The 19,266-nt window shown below is 41.7% G+C and overlaps 1 protein-coding gene across 5 annotated transcripts in view; it reads left to right on the plus strand.

Moving 5' to 3' along the window:
* LOC138788593 (contactin-4-like) overlaps window positions 1-19,266 on the plus strand; it is a 177,077-nt gene that overhangs the window by 116,081 nt on the left and 41,730 nt on the right. For 4 of the 5 annotated variants that reach the window (XM_069966625.1, XM_069966626.1, XM_069966629.1 and 1 more), the window contains exon 2: window positions 1,474-1,580. In XM_069966625.1, coding sequence (XP_069822726.1) covers window positions 1,529-1,580 — 52 coding nt within the window. In that variant the 5' untranslated portion in view covers window positions 1,474-1,528. The remainder of the gene's footprint in view (window positions 1-1,473; window positions 1,581-19,266) is intronic. The other variant, XM_069966627.1, reaches the window with a different exon arrangement.

A 19,266-nucleotide genomic window follows, 5' to 3' on the forward strand; every position in this document is an offset into this window, starting at 1 on the left:
TATGTAAGAATTGCACCATGTGAATCTATATGAAAGTATATATAGTTACATAGTTAATACGGTTGAAAAAAGACACATGTCCATCAAGTTCAACCAAGGAGGGGATGGATACAGGGAAGGGGGAGAGATGATAGGTTCTATACATATGCATTTATATTATTTTGCTATATATATATATTATATATATTATATATAATATATATATATATATTATTTTGCTATATATATATATATATATATATATATATATATATATATATATATATATATATCTTATACGTAGGCCCAGCATTAGACTGGGGGGATCCACTCCACAGTTTCTGTTTATTAATAGGACTTGATCACTTTTAGGTCTCTTGCACATAAATGCATGCTGCATAAATGCATGCAGAAATAAGCGAATCGCCCGTCTAAAAAAAGCGAAGCACTTTGTTTGCTGGCCAAGTGGTTTATCAGCCACCTGCCTTTCAACTCTATTCCACTCCCTGCCGCTCCTCCCCATGTGTTGGGAAAAGCTGGATCCAGTCTCCCAGTTTCCCAGGACTGAATACAGCTTTTCCTGACACCCAGCATGGAGCGGCATGGAGCGGAACAGAGTTGTATGATTCGCTCTAGTTGCAGCCAATTTAATTTTTTTCTCCAATAGTGATTACTCATAATGTGACTGTGTCTCTGTTAAAACTAGACACAAGAGGGGGCTCACTTTAGGTCAGGGACCCGCCAGGTGATTCACCTGATCCCCTATGGGCCAGTCAAGGCCTAAATAAGTCCCAACTAAACAAACTGCATTGTGTCTTACTCATACTTGTAGCTCATTGTTATTTGTACCTGCTTCACTGTACCATGTCTCATGCCTTTTACTTGGGCTTTATTCCTGACTTATATTCAGACAACATATCACTTTACACATCTTAACTGTTATCTGTGCCTTAGTCTTACCTCTGCCTTATGTTTAACTCTTACCTTTGCCTTATGCCTCCTTCTTGCCTCATGCTATAGTCTATTGGGCAAGTTGCTTTTGCAGGACTACTGTCTCAGCCCCCAAAATGACTGCCTTTGCAATGAGTAGGCAATGTTACACACTAAATAGCTGGTTCTTGCAGAAGATCCGTGTCAGGCCGTCGTGCAGTGGCACTAGGCCCAGCGCTGCGGCGTGTCCATGTATAGATACAGATCGCTCGCCGTGTTCCCAGCAGAGAACTCAACAAATGATGGAGTATTGCATTTCAATTGATCTGAGGATCTCTTAACCTAACATCAATATGTATGGGGGGGTTGTAATATTTCTAGGAGGGGCCGTGCACACATGTGTGCTCCTCACTAGATAGACACAGCAGCAGATCCAGGTCACATCCATGGGTGGTCGATGATTGCTTTATTGAGGATCAGCCTCGCTGGGGATAGATCAATAGGATAAGACATAGCCTCCTATGTGAATTGCTGAATTCTAAACTTTTCACTTCTCTCCCACAGATAGAAGCGTAAAGTTGCCGCAGATCCGAGAGACGTCCGACCCCACAAAGTGAGGATGAAGTTGCTATGGAAACTGCTGGCGCTTCGCTGGTTTGTGTGTCTTGCAGGTAACATACCCATTCACGTTTTGTGGTGTTATAACCCTTAGTCCTTCACAGGGAATTCAGATCCCACTGCAGGGGCCAATTAGAGATCGGCACGTCTCGCACTGCGCTCACTCGCTGATGTGATTCCTCAGTGTGGGGGGTGCTGAATGCGGATTCTGGGAGCTGTCTCCTATTTCTTGGTCCATGTTTTGACATCTCTGCTCTTATAACTGGTAAATCCCTCTGTCCTTGATGTTGCACTTTTCTGTCTTAAAGGGACCCTGCAGATTATCTGCATGTATACTTATATCTACATGAATCTTGAGCAAATAGTGGTTCAGGAAATTGCATGTGACTTTTCTGCTGAGCCATTCTGCAGAAGCCAGTCTGAACAAGCAGTGTAAGCCAGTGTAAAGGATTTAGGGAGGTGGATTTGAGACTCCAATAGACAATGCAACTAATATGTTCAGCCACCATATGGAGAAAGGCAACAGCTTGAGCCTATGGTCATATAGGAAGTGGATTTTGGATTATCACACTTCCTACAGACAGGAAAGCTAAGCTGGAGCCTCTGCAACTAACATCATCCAGAAAAGGCAGCATATGGAAATTTCAGCCCACAACCTGATATTATTTTAAACAGGTACTCCAGCAAAAAAAAAAAAAAAAAAAGACTTATCAACTGATGCATGCTCTGCAGGAAGTGGTGTATTCTTTCCAGTCTGACACAGTGCTCTCTGCTGCCACCTCTGTGTGAGACAGAAACTGTACAGAGCAGCATAAAATCCCTATAAAAAACCTTTCTCTGTCAGCAGAGAGCACTTTATCAGATCTAAAAAGAAAACACCATTTCCTGCAGGACATACAGCAGCTTAAAAATATGGGAAGAAACAAGGTTTTGAATGGAAGTAAATTACAAATCTACATAACTTTCTGAAAGCACTTGATTTGAAAGAAAAAGATTTTCGCTGTGTTTCATCTTCAACGCCTCACAGAGTTTGTTCCTTTACCATATGGAATGGTTGGTACTACCTAAAGCCAAATAGGTTTCCTGCCAAACACAAAGTTCATGGAAAGCTTTTGATTCTTGACATATTAATAACATAACACAGTGTTCTATGTCAGGCACAAGTTTGAAAGTTGCAGGGGATACATAGCCTCTGTCTTCCCTGACATTTTATGTAAATCTCATTCATATTTCTGCATTAATGATCCCTATTACTTCTTCATTCGAGTTATCAGTGGGTTTCCCAGCTGATAAATCGAAGCCAATGATATCTCAGAAAGACTTATGGTTAATTCAGAATCAGCACATCAGACCCCAGAGCTGCCAATCTGTATTTTCCTGCATATATCTTATAGCCCAGGACTTGATGCCCAGAGAGTGGCACATTTTTATTATTTCCGCTGATATGTGGCTCTGATGCATCACTCACCAATGCTTTCTACAGATCCCTGCCCTGATAAAAGGAATTCCAGCTGACCTTTCTCAAAGTAATTTGTCTGAGATCTCATCCCTCATCCCTCCTACTCCACTCTAATTTATTTATAATCATAGACTGGCACACAGTCAGCCGACGGGCACTACCTAGACTGTAAGACAGCGAGCAACCTGAATTGCAGAGGAACATTTAGGAACATTTGTTAGGTAACATTTGTAAAAAGTTATATTCAGGTACACATTATAATAGCTACATTTTTGGCAGTATTATTCTAACTGCGTTCTTGTACATAGGAGGCAGTATTATAGTAGTTATATTCTTGTGCAGTATTATCATAACTGTTCTTGTACATAGGAGACAGTATTAGTGGTTACAAAGAGGGCAACTTTATAGTAGTTAAATTCTTGTCCATACAGGACAGTATTATAGTGTTGTTCTTGGACATAGAAGCAGTATTATAACAACCAAATTCTTGTACATAGGGGTCAGTAATATAGTAGGTATATTCTTGTACATAGGGGTCAGTAATATAATAATTATTTTCTTGTACATAGGGGCAGTATTATAGTAGTTATACGAACTGGAGAGAGTGGAACGGCTGCACATCCCATCTATGGCTGATACTAATGCCGCTAGGCCTATATTAAAAATCAACACCAGAGTGTCTGTATATGAATTGATCAAGCCATATTGCCCCGTGTACCACCGCGCAGGTCCTCTGGTCCACACGGGTCCCTACGCTAACTCCACACCGTGTCGGTCAGCGACCGCCAACCCCGCAAAGCGTGCACATGCAGGGAAGGGAGGCCATGGAACGGCCCTGCAACCCCAATGTCACAGGACCAGACCCAAAAAGCCCCACCAAAACCCAGCCAGCACCACCGGCGGGGAAGGCTGCCCCCAAACAACACAAGCATGGATATGGTATTACACTTACCATTGCTGCTCTCACAGAATGGGGAAGACATAGGGTCCAGACATGTGAGCACAGACATATCCTGCTAATTTTAGTCATGTGGGTCTTATAAAGGAGTGCTAGCTGTTCAGAGAGGGAGAACTGTGAAACATGAACTGGAGAGAGTGGAACGGCTGCACATCCCATCTATGGCTGATACTAATGCCGCTAGGCCTATATTAAAAATCAACACCAGAGTGTCTAGTTATAGTAGTTATAGTAGTTATATTCTTGTACATAGGGAGCAGTATTATAGTAGTTATATTCTTGTACATAGGGGGCAGTATTATAGTAGTTATATTCTTGTACATAGGGGTCAGTAATATAATAATTATTTTCTTGTACATAGGAAGCAGTATTATAACAGCCAAATTCTTGTACATATGAAGCAGTATCATAGTAATTATATTCTTGTACACGGGGGAAATATTATAGTAGGTATATTCTTGTACATAGGGGGCAGTATTATAGCAGTTATATTCTTGTACATAGGGGGCAGTATTATAACAGCCAAATTCTTATACATAGGGGCAGTATTATAGTAGTTATATTCTTGTACATAGGGGTCAGTAATATAATAATTATTTTCTTGTACATAGGGGTAGTATTATAGTAGTTATGGGTGATGAGATGTAGAGACCTGCACCGCTCCAGATATGCACTATGTGGGATGGGTCTGTGGATCAGTCTTGAGCCAGACAATGAATGTGAATGTGGCTGCTGGATGGGGGTGCAGACTACAGAGGCAAGAGGTACCAAAGTTCAAACAGAGAAACACGTAGTAGCACTCACCCTTTCTTCAGCTTAGCAACTTTATTGCATTCACAAGTAGCGGGGAGGGGATGGATTCAGGTGTGTGCGCGTCCTGATGCTCTCGGCTAGACGACAGGCCCTAGAGGCCAGAAACGGCCATCGCCATTAGAGACATGTTCCGCACCTCCCCCCTCCCTGCCGCGCTCACTTCTATGAAATAAAGACGGAATAAAGTTCTGCTATTAAGTAATTGGTGAGTGCTGGATATTTTCTTTTCTCTCCATATCTTCATTATAGTAGTTATATTCTTGTACATAGGGGGCAGTATTATAGTAGTTCTATTCTTGTACATAGGGGGCAGTATTATAGTACTTGTATTATTGTACATAGGGGGCGATATTATAGTGTTGTTCTTGTGCATTATAACAGCTTAATTCTTGCACAAGCGAGCAGTGTTACAGTAGTTAAAAATTCTCGTACACATTAGGCAGTATCAAAGCATTAGGCCTCATTGACACATTAAGTAACTTTTCAGGACCATATAATGTGTCCACAATCTTCATCTGCAATTCGCAAAAGATGTGTCCTTAGTGACTCGCAAAAAATGCGGATCCCATAGACTTCTGTTGGCTAATCCGTTCCGCAATTACGGCCAGTGCCATGACATCCATAACACTACTAATAAAAATCAGTGGGCCCTAAATTTATCCGTAATTGCAGATTCACAATTACAGACAAATTTACAGAGCATGTGAACAAGGCCTTACTGTCCTTTGGAGTGACTTTTGACATGTCAAAAGTTACTGTCAGTCAGAATATCCTACTTTCACTCCATAGACTGTGATGAAGCAAGAGTCAGATGAAATGCTGGCAGATGGTGGACCACACTGCTGCACACTCCCCTGGGATGTTTTGGGATCACAGTGGGTCATAGGAGTGTGACTCATTGCAATTAGAAACTTTTGGTACATAATGACTTGTCAAATATTACTCGAAATTACAGCACTTTAAAGTAAGAATATCTTTGTACAAGAGGACAGTATTACAGTGATTAAATCTTTGTACTTAGGAGCAGTATTATAGTAGTTGCAGTATATTCTTGTAAATAGGAGCCAGTTATATTTTTGTACATATGAGAATAATAGTAGTTATATTCTTGTACTAAGGAGGCAATATTAAAGTAGTAATAGTCTTTGTAATAGCACTTAAGTAATATTACTTAAAGGCAGTATTGAAATGGTTATATTCTTGAACATAGGAGCAGTAGTATGACAGTCATATATAGTCTATAGTGATCAATAGTTGTATTCAGTTGTACATAGGGAACAGTAATATAATCATTATTAAGAACAAAGGAATAAAGTTCAGCACTAACCACCAATTGTGATCAGTTACACTTCCATAATGAAGGGGCAGCAGAGAGAGGTATACACAGGTAAGCACAATCCTGGATCAGCCATTACGAGTTGACTGCGCTTCTTCCTGGCAAGGAGTGTGAAAAGGGCAGTTAGTCCAAAGGGCTGATCCAGGATTGTGCTTACCTCACCAATTATGATCAATCACACTTTATTCCATAAGGGGGCCCTGCTGCAACTCTGTCATGGAATAAAGTGTGATTGATCATAATTGGTGAGTCCTAAACTTTATTCTTTTGTTCTTCCTATCAGATTACTTGTCTCTGTTCTGAGCACACCAGCTATGATCTCTGCTAGCTGACCTTGTCTATTCATACAGCCCACCTGGAGATGGTGGAGCAACTAGTTCACTGACTAGTGCCGGTCATCTGTATCTGGTGATTGTTGGTTAAAGTAAATAGGAGGCAGCACTATAGTAGTAGTAATATTCTTGTACATAGGGCTCAGTATTATAGCAGTTATATTCTTGTACACAGGGGGTAGTATTATAATAGTTATGTTATTGTACATAGGGGGCAGTATTATAGTAGTTATATTTTTGTACATAGGGGACGGTATTATAATAGTTATGATGTGGTGAGTGGCAGCAACCCGCACCACACCAGTGTACACCACTATGCCGGGAACTCTAGGAGTACAGCTGACAAGTCCTTGCCGTGGGTCCAAGATTACTGTACGGGGGTGCAAACAAAAGAGCAAAGAACTACTGTTGTGTAATGTGTGATACAAAAAGTAGCACTCACCCTTAATCTTTTTGTATCTCTTACTACACAATTATAATAGTTATATTCTTGTACATAGGAGGCAGTATTATAGTAGTTACCTTCTTGTATATAGGAGGCAGTGTTATAGTAGTTATATTCTTGCACCTTACTTAAGGGACAGAATTATCCTAGTCCTCTTCTTGCAGTTATAGTATTTATGTTAGTATACAAGGTAGAACAAAGGTTCACATATTCTGTACATAGAGATCAGTATTACAAAAACATAAAAGACTGCAAAAATCAATTGTAAGCCATTTTGGGCATCATGTGACTCTGTGATTCTGTTGCTGAAGATGGCTGTAGAGATCAACATGAGCTGCATCTTTTCATGAAAATAAATCAGGTGATTCCTCATCCAAGAGTTATTCTGGCTATGACTCTACCCCTTGTCATGGGATCAGATGAGGCCTTTCCTAGTAATTACACAGAATTCTGCGCCCATTCCTATGGAGTGGACTGAATGCCAGGACAAGTGACCTCATCTGATGCTGTGGTGCAGCGCACCTTTAGGATTAATATCATTGCTAGTAAGTGGAAGGTCTTTACTAGTGCAATTCCATTGGACAAGGTCACAGTCACACAGTGTTCAAAGCTGCCTGTGTTTTCTACAGCTATGTGCAGGACTATAAGAGTCTCGAAATGGTAGTAGAGCCACAAGTAGCTTTCTGTGACTTGCTGATAAACTGGGGCTTAGGACAGCTACTGAACCATACTAGAAAAAACTTAAAGGGCTACCTTATGAGTTTCAAAGGTGCCATGCCTTGCTGATAATCAGCTTTCCTGAGACTTATTGAAATGTAGTAGTAGTAGTAGTAGTAGTAGTAGTAGTAGTAGTAGTAGTAGTAGTAGTAGTAATCCTACTTACTGTATGGTCCCTGTATCCCACAGCTTTATCCTCCCATTTTCTCACCTCTGGGGATCTAATATTTTTTTCAGCAGAGATCCAAAAATGAACAGTCCTTAACAGTGTATCACGTGACCTCCATTCCACTACAATAAACTACATTACCCATGATCCTTCACCACGTTAATGTGTGGTAGTTAGTGTAATTCTGTGAGATCAATTAGCTTAGCCACGAAAACAATGGTTTCTTAGACACTCTAAATAGACTTGGTGTCTTGGTGCCTTCCTTTGCCAGATGGGCAGGAATACTGACCAGTTTAGCAGTGGAATAGCTCTTCCCAGTTAAAATTTGTTATGTTACCATGCAACTCTGGCAAAACTTGTAATTTATTGTGGATGCAGTAAACCTGGAACAATTTACCGTAATTATCACAAACCAGCTCTAAAATGTCAATGATTTACAAAAAGAGTATCAGAGTATCAGTCTTTGCAAATGAGAAGAGCAAAGCAAAACCTCTGACTGCACCCTGGGGCTTCCATGTTGCAGCTGCAGGGCAGTAATGTGCGAAAGGGAAAATAGAATAAGCCGTCATACAACTGTGCCAACAAAAAAGTTAGGGCTTTTGTAAAAATGAGGAACAATGTGGAAATGAAGAAAAATGTAGTGAAGGGGAATGTTGTATATCTTTACTAAATATATATATTCAGACCATATATGATGTCTGCAATCCGCAAAAAAATTGTCAGTAATGCATCAATAACCCATATTTTTGGTGGATCAGCAAAAAAGGGAAAGCTGATAATTAATTAAGTGGTAAAGGTTTAAAATAATTTCTATTTTTCACGGATTTGCAGATTTACGGATGTTTCTTCTTTAAAATTACGGATCTTCAAACATTTTGGATGCTCCCATTGATTTCTATGGGAGAATCTGTAACCAATTACAGTCTATACTAGGACTTAATTATTTTTGCGGATTACGGATCCTCAAAACTATGGACAGTGTGAATTAAAATCAATAGGCCCTAAGTTATGGATAAACTTTGGGAACATGCGTATGTAACGGTTCTTTTACACGCACAGATATCCGATCAATTTATCTGACAGATTTTTTGAAGCCAAAGCCAGGAACAGATTATAATCAGAGAATAGGTCATAAAGAAAAGACTGGGATCTATCCTCTTTTCAAATTCATTCCTGGCTTTGGCTTAAAAAATTGGCGGATATCTGTGTGTATAAAAGGACCCTTACTCCAAGTCAATCACACTTCTGTAAAATCAGCCTGTCCAGTTATGAAGCAAGACGGATTGTGAATCAATTTCTCCAGCTGTTGTGCAAAAGGAAATTCAAGATGAGCGAACCTTGAGCACACTCAGGTTTGTCCGAAACCGAACACTAGGCATTTGATTACGGGTGGCCGAAGTTGGATGCAGCCTGAAGGCTGCCTGAAAACAATAGGCTGTGTCCATGTTTTTCAGGACTCCCTAGGGCTGCAGCCTCCAGTAACCAAATGCTGACAATTCGAGTTCAGATAAACCCCAGCGTGCTCATCTCTATTAGAAATGATAGGCAATCAGAAAGACAACCGCTATAAAGGAGGTTCTGCAGGGAGACATTTCTCCCCATCCTTTTTGGCTGTTGTTTTGGTCACTTGTGCATCTTGTCATTGCTCTCCCCCCTAGAGATAGCATAAGGCGATGTCTACAACTCATCGAAGGTGCTCAGGTAGTGCAGGATGACACATCAATACGAGCTGTGGCAAGAAGGTTTGCACAGTGTCCAGAGCATTGACAGATACCAGGGGGCAGACAACTACATCAGGAGACATGGAGGGGGCCGTAGGAGGGCAACAATCCAGCAGCAGGACCGCTACCTGCTCCTTTGTGGAAGAAGGAACAGGAGAAGCAGGGCCAGCCCTGAAAAATGATTTCCAGCAGGCCACTAATATCCATATGTCTGCTTACAAACAGACTCTGTGAGGGTGAGGGCCTGACGTCCACAGGACTTTTTAAAAAAATTTTAGACAATGTTCACACTACGGCCGTTACGTGACTCAGCCAGGTCACAGAACGGCCGGTCTCTGCACGGATCATCCCAGCCGGAACTGCAGTACCGGCTGGATGATCTTTTGGCCGCAGGGTTCTGATGCGGGCGCATCAGCACGCGCCCGCATCAAAACCTCCCACAGCTCACAATGAAGCAAGCGGCTGAAGCCTCTCGCTTCATTGTGCGGACTGACAGAGCTTTCTGCGGCGCAGAAAACTGGCATGTCAGTTATTTGCGGAACCGTACGGGATCCCGGCCGGAGCATATGCGGTGTGTATACGCTCCGGCCGGGATCCCATACAAGAAAAGGCAGTTCCACCCTGTACAAAGTACGGCCGTTGTTGCCTATGGCAACAACAGCCGTACTTTTACGTAGTGTGAACATAGCCTTAAACCGTACTCCAGGGAGAAGGCACAGATTTGTCCCTTCACCCAAGGTGGGTGCAGGGGCGTAGCTAGGATTCATGGGGGCCCCTAGCAAAAATCTTTATGGGGCCCCCCTACACACTATAAGGCTATGTTCACACTACGTATCTTTCCGGCCGTAGTGCGAACCGCAAATATACGCATGTAGTTTTGAGGTTGATGCGTTCGCTTATAAGTATACAATATACGGGCGCACAATGCACACTACGTATGAGCTTACGGCCGAATCGTATACGGCGCCGTGAAAAATGAACAAGACGATTGTTTGAGGACGGAAATGTTCCAACTCACGGCCGTGGATTTCCATGCGGTCCCATACGAAGTACTTATTTCAGCCAAATTGAACGTGATTTTTAGATCCAAAAGGTTCTGTGTGTTTTATTGGGCTGGGCGAAGATTTCCAAGTAAATGACCTGTTTCAGATTGCTTCGAAACAAGCTATGGAAGCATAACTCTACTATGGGCGCATGTTCGTGGTTCGCCCACGTGTTCGCAATCCGGCCGCATGTCTATTTTTCCCATGGCCATACTTTCAGCCGCACATGTACGGCTGCGTAAGAACTACGGCCGGACTCATACTTAGTGTGCCTAAGATATATATATATATATATATATATATATATATATATACTGTATACTGTATATATATTCGGTGATGTGGCAAAAGAAAAAAAATCTCTTGTGGCCAGAGGCAGAATCCGCGTGCAGCCACAACAGTGACTGGCAGAGGAGAAAGCCAATGTCTGCTTGTTCTGTCCATCCACTGTATTTACCTATAACAGCACATTAGGAGCCTCATGGTTATATACATAGGTGCAGGAGCAGAATGCCTTTTGCTTAACCCTTTATTTATTGCAGTGTGTAAGTGACCCAGTGTTCTCTTACATGCTGCAACACAAACAAAGGGTTAATACAGAAGACAATTAGCTCTCTCCTTCACTGCTCCTGCACTGATAACCCCTGACCTCTGCAGGAGCTCAGAGAAGAGGTCAGAGGTTATCAGGGTAGTGAGGCAGAGAGCTAATTGTGTTGCAGCATGTAAGAGAACACTGGGTCACTTACACACTGCAGTAAATAAAGGGTTAAGCAAAAGGACACAGAAGGCTCTTATCTTCCCTGGGCTCCCTCCCTCCATGGGCCCCATAGCAACCGCCTTCCCTGCCTCTATGGTAGCTACGCCACTGGGTGGGTGGCTACCTCTCAGGCCTCATTTATAATGAGGAAGCAGGTGGAGATTTGGTTCCTCTGGAGCCCGGCCGTGTACCTCTTAGTGAATTTGGCAAGGGAAAAGGTGATGAGGCCTAGTTTAAGATGAAACCCCCCTCCCCCTTTGTCTTAGCACTGTGTATGTTCTGGGCCTCCTTTTGGATTCTGGTGGTAGCTTCACTGAGGTTGCAGCACCTCCTCTTGCTGATGGGGAAGATTTTCAATATATGTAAAAAAAAAAGAAAAAGTGATCAGAAGTTTTTTGGCTTTATTCCCACAACCAATTAATTAATAATATTTTAATGCATTGAGGTGAGCAACCAATCACAGCTCTGGTAAGGTTAAAGCTGAGGTATGCTTTGCTGTGGGCAGTTTACACTAAATCTGGACCCTTTCCCTGCACCTGGCACCCCCACATTGGTAATATAGCCCAGAGGCTATGTTCCCACTGTGTAATACTATCAGGAAGGGCGGCCATCTTGATCGCCATCATTATTAGCGGCCTTCTAGTTAACAAGACGGACGCCTTCCTCCAATATTATTACGCAGTGGGAACACAGCCTAAGGCTGCAGCATTTACACTACACATAATATATTCAGTAAAATGTGTTGATTATATTACAGCTTATACGAACATTACATACACATGCATTACATATGCCTAGGTACTCACATACAATAGATTGCACACACACACAAGTATATACATATATTATGGAAACATATGCATATTAGTCATATACCCATGAGGATTCCCTCAATTTGCAAGCAAGCCAATGTTCATTCAGATATTACCTCATGCATAAATCATCCTCTAGTATGAGAACTACTATGTCCAAATAACATTCCTCTTTTCATCAGTGGGGCAATTTGTCACAGTGAGGTTCAGTCACTAGGATCAGAGAAATTACAAACGTTGCATACAAACCCAGTAAGTGCAGGCCTGTGTATACATGGGACCTGTACATTGCTGCTCGCAGCTATATATTATTGCAATGTCATCTGAACCTCTCTGTGACGGCCGCCATGACTCAATGATTAATTCCTGTAGGTAGGAAAGAACACATCAGGAAACAATCTATTGCACAGCAGCAGATTGTTCACCAATAGCCCCCTGTACTATGAGTCCAGGTACAGTGCCTGTAAAGGAGGGGTGGTGGCAGTGATAGTCTGCTGGTTGGCAAGGTGAGGGGGCCTGACTGTTAACAACTGCACAAGAAAGGTGCTAGTCTGGTGGAAAGAGGAAGACAGACACTTGACCACTGACCACAATGGTTGGCTTTATCATCACATGTTCAGTGTATACAGATATCATTGCAACACTTCTAATGGGGAAGACTGGGGCGAGTAGTTTATTTATATAATTAAAAAGGACTAAAAAAAACAACCCGCTGAAATCTGCTGCGATCCCGTTCGTGTGAACCCACCCGTACCTTACATGCCTTGCAGATATTTTCTCCCCGGGCTCAGGTTTGGCACTAACAGCCACTGTATCTGGATGCTTCCTACAGCAGTAGATGGGCTTGCACCTGCAAAACATAATAATAAAGCAAAGGACTCCAACTTTTTCTAAAATGACTTTGCACTAAATCATTAGTTTTGCAAATATTATGCCAAAAATATTGCCCAGCATAATGCAAACATTTTAGCAATGCTCCAAGCAGGGGAGTAAATAGAAATGACTGGGCCCCAAAGCAAACTCTTGATTACTGACTCTGTATAGTAAGCTAGTGGTTATCCAGCTTACTGTATAGAGCCTGTGACTGGGATGACAGGCAGGAATATACTGAATTTCTAAACTGGGAAACTAGCCCTGCCAGGCCCCCCGACGCCGTGGGCCCTATAGCAGCCGCTATGGCTTCTACAGTGGTAGTTACACCCCTGGCTCCAAGATCAACCAAATACACACACTACATGCAGATTCGCATAAAGCCTGTCTCAATTACGGTACCCTAGACTGTCTCACATACTGTACTGTACTGTACTGTAGGCTGTTTGCAAGAACCTAGCAGAATGTGCGCATGTGTGCTGACTATGTATGTACAGTACATGTGAAAGCATTAGAGGGGTTATCTAGTGCTCGCACATTTCTAACATGTTGCTGCCATAAGAAAACATTACAAACATGTTATGCTTACCTCTCTGCAATCCTCCGGTGCCCCGATTCAGTCGCCGGTGTCCCCTGCTATCTGTAGCTGCCATTCCTTCCAAGACAAGCTTCTCTCTGGAGTTACAGCCGGCTCAGCCAATCACTGACTGAGACGGGACAGCAATGCGGCCAGTGGCTGAGCGGGTTGTCACTCCTAAGACGAGGACGTTTCATAAGTAATGGCAGCTACAGATAGCGGTGGACAACAGCAACCGCATCAGGACACCGGAGGAGCATGGACAGGTAAGCATAACATGTTTGTGATGTTTTCTTAAATGGCAACAACATGTGAAAAATGTGCGAGCACCGCATATCCCCTTTAACATGCTGCAAACCCGTAATCTATCATGAATTCCCAATTTTACGATATTAGGAATATCTAAGAGCTGCTAAGAAAATTTTTTCATGTGCAAAGAGTAAAGCCCCTATTACATGGGGCGATGTGGAGAGCGAGCGAGCACTGACCTGTCAGGTCAGCGCTCGCTTGCTGCTCGTTCGTCAGATCCTCCTATTGCACAGAGCAATGGCAGCAGACTGTCAATAGGCTGATCGTTGCAGTTTCAGCCTGTTGAAAGACAATGATCAACCAACATTGTTCATGTCGGCTGATCGTTGTCTTCTATTACACAGAACGATTATCTGCCGTAACGATCTGTATCGGCCGAATACGGCTGATATTCGTTTTGTATAATAGGGCCTTAAGGGTCCTTTACACAGGGAGATTATCTGCCCAGTCAGGCATAATTGGGCAGATATAATAAAGACAACAATCAACCGAGGAGTCGATCATTGGCTGATTATTGTCTTTCAGCTTGTTTAAAAATCATCGACTGCTGACCATGCATTACTCCGTGTAATAGGGGGTGCAAGGTCAACGGCTGATAAAAGTGTACAGAAAATAATAAAGTTATTACTTACCTCTCCAGGGTCCCCCGTTGTTGGTTAGGGAGCTGTAGGGAGCTGATGTTTTGCTCCTGACTCTTTCTTGGGTCAAAAATGGCTACCGTTGCCCCCTTTTTTTATGGTGTGTTTGATTTTTCTAACATAAAAAACACACATTTTTATGCAGAATCTGTGTGAAAAGGCAGTATTATGATTGCTATATCCTTATACATAGGGGCAGTATTGTAGTACTTGTGTACATAGGGGCAGCATTATAGCAGTTATATACTTATACATAGGGGCAGTATTGTAGTAGTTATATTCTTGTTCATAGGGGGCAGTATTATAGTAGATATATTCTTGTACATAAGAGCAGTATTATAGTAGTTATATGCTTGTACATAGGGGGGGCAGTATTATAGTAGTTATATTATTGCACATAGGAGCAGTATTATAGTAGTTGTATTCTTGTACTGTACATAGGGGGCAGTATTATAGTAGTTATATTCTTTTTCATAGGGGGCAGTATTATAGTAGTTATATTCTTGTACATAGGGGCAGTAATATAGTAGTTATATTCTTGTGCATAGAGCAGTAATATAGTATATTCTTGTTCATAGGGGGCAGTATTATAGTAGTTATATTACATAGAAGACAATAGTATACTATACTATACTATACTAGTATAATATTCTTGTATATAGGCGACAGTAATATAGTATTTCCGGTAGTGCCAGCTGCTGTCAGGACATGTTGGGAAATCTAATTTTGTATTTACAGGAGAGGCAAGATCACTGCCATTATTACTGACGCTGCCAGGAATTTATCTATTATAGTAATGAATCACATTACTATAAGGGATCACACTTTGTAGATAGTAAAAAAGTGGTTTGCATGAAGCCACTGCTCAGTGTGCCTCTTCAGTTTTTCCATGCTGATCATCAGCATACTTGCATTACACAACAGAGGGGCATCTTTTCTGCTAACCGGCATGTTTGTCATGTTGATAAAGGTCTTTTCAGACCAAAACGTCTAGCTTTATTGACATGCTAATGATAAAAAGTAGTTGATGGATGAAACCTCAGGAAATAATTTTATGATGTTCTTGTGCCTGATTTATATATACATATATATATATACACACACTACCTTTCAAAAGTTTGGGGTCACATTGAAATGTCCTTATTTTTGAAGGAAAAGCACTGTACTTTTCAATGAAGAAAACTTTAAACTAGTCCTAACTTTAAACAAATACACTCTATACATTGCTAATTTGGTAAATAACTATTCTAGCTGCAAATGTCTGGTTTTTGGTGCAATATCTACATAGGTGTATAGGGGCCCACTTCCAGCAACTATCACTCCAGTGTTCTAATGGTACAATGTGTTTGCTCATTGGCTCAGAAGGCTAATTGATGATTAGAAAACCCTTGTGCAATCATGTTCACACATCTGAAAACTGTCTAGCTCCTTACAGAAGCTACAAAACTGACCTTCCTTTGAGCAGATTGTGTTTCTGGAGCATCACATTTGTGGGGTCAATTAAACGCTCAAAATGGCCAGAAAAAGAGAACTTTCATCTTAAACTCGACAGTCTATTCTTGTTCTTAGAAATGAAGGCTATTCCATGCGAAAAATTGCTAAGAAATTGAAGATTTCCTACAACGGTGTGTACTACTCCCTTCAGAGGACAGCAAAAACAGGCTCTAACCAGAGTAGAAAAAGAAGTGGGAGGCCGCGTTGCACAACTAAGCAAGAAGATAAGCACATTAGAGTCTCTAGTTTGTCTCAGACGCCTCACAGGTCCCCAACTGGCATCTTCATTAAATAGTACCCGCAAAACACCAGTGTCAACATCTACAGTGAAGAGGCGGCTGTGGGATTTTGGGCTTCAGGGCAGAGTGGCAAAGAAAAAGCCATATCTGAGACTGGCCAATAAAAGAAAAAGATTAAGATGGGCAAAAGAACACAGACATTGGACAGAGGAAGACTGGAAAAAAGTGTTGTGGGCGGATGAATCCAAGTTTGAGGTGTTTGGATCACAAAGAAGAACGTTTGTGAGACGCAGAACAAATGAAAAGATGCTGGAAGAATGCCTGACGCCATCTGTTAAGCATGGTGGAGGTAATGTGATGGTCTGGGGTTGCTTGGGTGCTGGTAAGGTGGGAGATTTGTACAGGGTAAAAGGGATTCTGAATAAAGAAGGCTATCACTCAATTTTGCAACGCCATGCCATACCCAGTGGACAGCGCTTGATTGGAGCCAATTTCATCTTACAACAGGACAATGACCCTAAACACACCTCCAAATTGTGCAAGAACTATTTACAGCAGAAGCAGGCAGCTGGTATTCTATCGGTAATGGAGTGGCCAGCGCAGTCACCAGATCTGAACCCCATTGAGCTGTTGTGGAAGCAGCTTGACCGTATGGTACGCCAGAAGTGCCCATCCAACCAATCCAACTTGTGGGAGCTGCTTCCAGAAGCGTGGGGTGCAATTTCTCCAGCTTACCTCAACAGGTGACCCCAAACTTTTGAAAGGTAGTGTGTGTGTATATATATATATATATATATATATATATATATATATATATATATATATATTTATTTAATTATATATATTTGAAGAAACTGATGAATTTGAAGAAAGATAACCATTTAGGCAGGGTTCACACTATGTATATTTCAGTCAGTATTGTGGTCCTCATATTGCAACCAAAACCAGAAGTGGATTAAAAACACAGAAAGGATCTGTTCACACAATGGTGAAATTGAATGGATGGCCGCCATATAACAGTAAATAACTGCCATTATTTCAATACAACAGCCGTTGTTCTAAAATAACAGCAAATATTTGCCATTAAATGGCGGCCATCCACTCAATTTCACCATTGTGCGAACAGATCCTTTCTGTGTTTTTAATCCACTCCTGGTTTTGGTTGCAATATGAGGACCACAATACTAACTGAAATATACGTAGTGTGAACCCAGCCTTTAGGCTGTTTCTTTTAAGCTAGTCGGTGTTGATAGATTCCAACTAGCAGCAAGTATGATTCTAAATCTCCCACAATGCAATGTAATGGACTAAAGCATATTTAGGGACTCGGCTATATACATTAGGGGTTTGCCTATAAGAAGACTCCCAATAGATTTCGCAGCCATTAACATTCTGCTTTGATTGTGAATGAGACTGCAAACCTATGCAGAGGGGGGGAGTTTTTAACCCTGGTAATGCTGGTACTTGTAGTTACAGTACAGCAATGCAGGACACAGCTAATGCATTTAGTATCTTTGCTTTTTTATCATTTCTAATTGTTATTACCTTGTAAGAAAGTAATACGATCCCCCTATAGTTATAAGGCACGTGCAATATTTAGCATATGTTACGGCAGAATCCTTCAGGGCTTAATTACTCGACGGCTCTGTCTAGCGCACTGCGTGGAGTGTGCCCTTTGTTTATCGCACTGGAGTTAATGGGGTTTGATGAATAATTCCCTTTTATGTGAATATTACATGGGTGAGGTAGGAGACCTGCATGTAGCCCGTGTACAAGTCCCCCCCATCCTCTACTACAAAGCAAATTGTTGGATTGTTCGTCAGTAATTTGCTGGCAGACGGCGCTGGTGCCCTCTATTTCAGAAAATGTTGTTATCCTGTCTGTCACATATTATCTGCTGGCGACAGCCGGCTACAATTACAGGACTCGTCCACTTGCTTCATTCTGTTTTATCCTTTAGTGGATTAGATTTTGTAAATCAGGTTTATTTGTTGTTCTTCTTGTTTTTTTGACTGTTGAAAACTTACAATCGCTGGGCTATTTAAAGGGACAACACTATTCTTTTAGTTTTTGTAAATACAAGAATTTCCACCTAAATTTACAAAAAAAAGGAAATTAAAGCGACTCTGTACCCACAATCTGCCCCCCCCCCCCCCAAAACCACTTGTACCATTGGATTGCTGCTTTTAATCCAAAATCTGTCCTGGGGTCCGTTCAGCAGGTGATGCAGTTATTGTCATAAAAATAAGTTTTAATCCAGCAGCGCTGTGTCTAACGGTCGGGGCTTACATTTGTATATACATTAGGCTAGCACACCCTCTCTGTCCTTCCTTTCCACCCTCCTCAACATTTACTGCTGTTTGAGTTTTGCACAGGTGTATTAACGATCCAGCCCATGTTCATTATACACACAGCTGGGGAATAGGGAGCAATCTGCCTGGAGCATTCCTAGTGCTGAGGAGGGTGGGGAGGAGGGACAGAGAAGGTGTGCCAGCCTAATGCATATACAAATGTAAGCCCCGGCCGTTAGACACAGCACTGCTGGATTAAAAGTTATTTTTATGACAATAACTGCATCCCCTGCCGAACGGACCCCAGGACAGATCTTGGATTAAAAGCAGCTATCCGAAGGTAAAAGTAATTTGGACAAGTAAGATTGTGGGTACAGAGTCGCTTTAAATGTAATTTCTGAGTCATCCTCATCATAACTTTATCACAGTATGGCTCATATAGACATATTCCTGGAATCTATAACCAGGCCCCCACCTACCATGTGTTATTAATTATACTGTGGAACAAGGGACTTCCCTCAGGCTGACAGTTTGGGTGCAGCTGGTCCCTTTACACTCTCTATAGCTACCGTGTTTCCCCGAAAATAAGACAGTGTCATATTAATTTTTGCTCCCAAAGATGCAATATGTGTTATTTTCAGGGGATGTCTTATTTTTCCATGAAGTATTTACACTTATTGTTAAACAAAAAAAAATTACATTTATTATATACTGTACAATAGTTGTCATTGCAAACCAACATAACCAGACATAACCCTG

The sequence above is a fragment of the Dendropsophus ebraccatus genome, chromosome 4, assembly GCF_027789765.1.
Source record: "Dendropsophus ebraccatus isolate aDenEbr1 chromosome 4, aDenEbr1.pat, whole genome shotgun sequence".
NCBI lineage: Eukaryota > Metazoa > Chordata > Amphibia > Anura > Hylidae > Dendropsophus > Dendropsophus ebraccatus.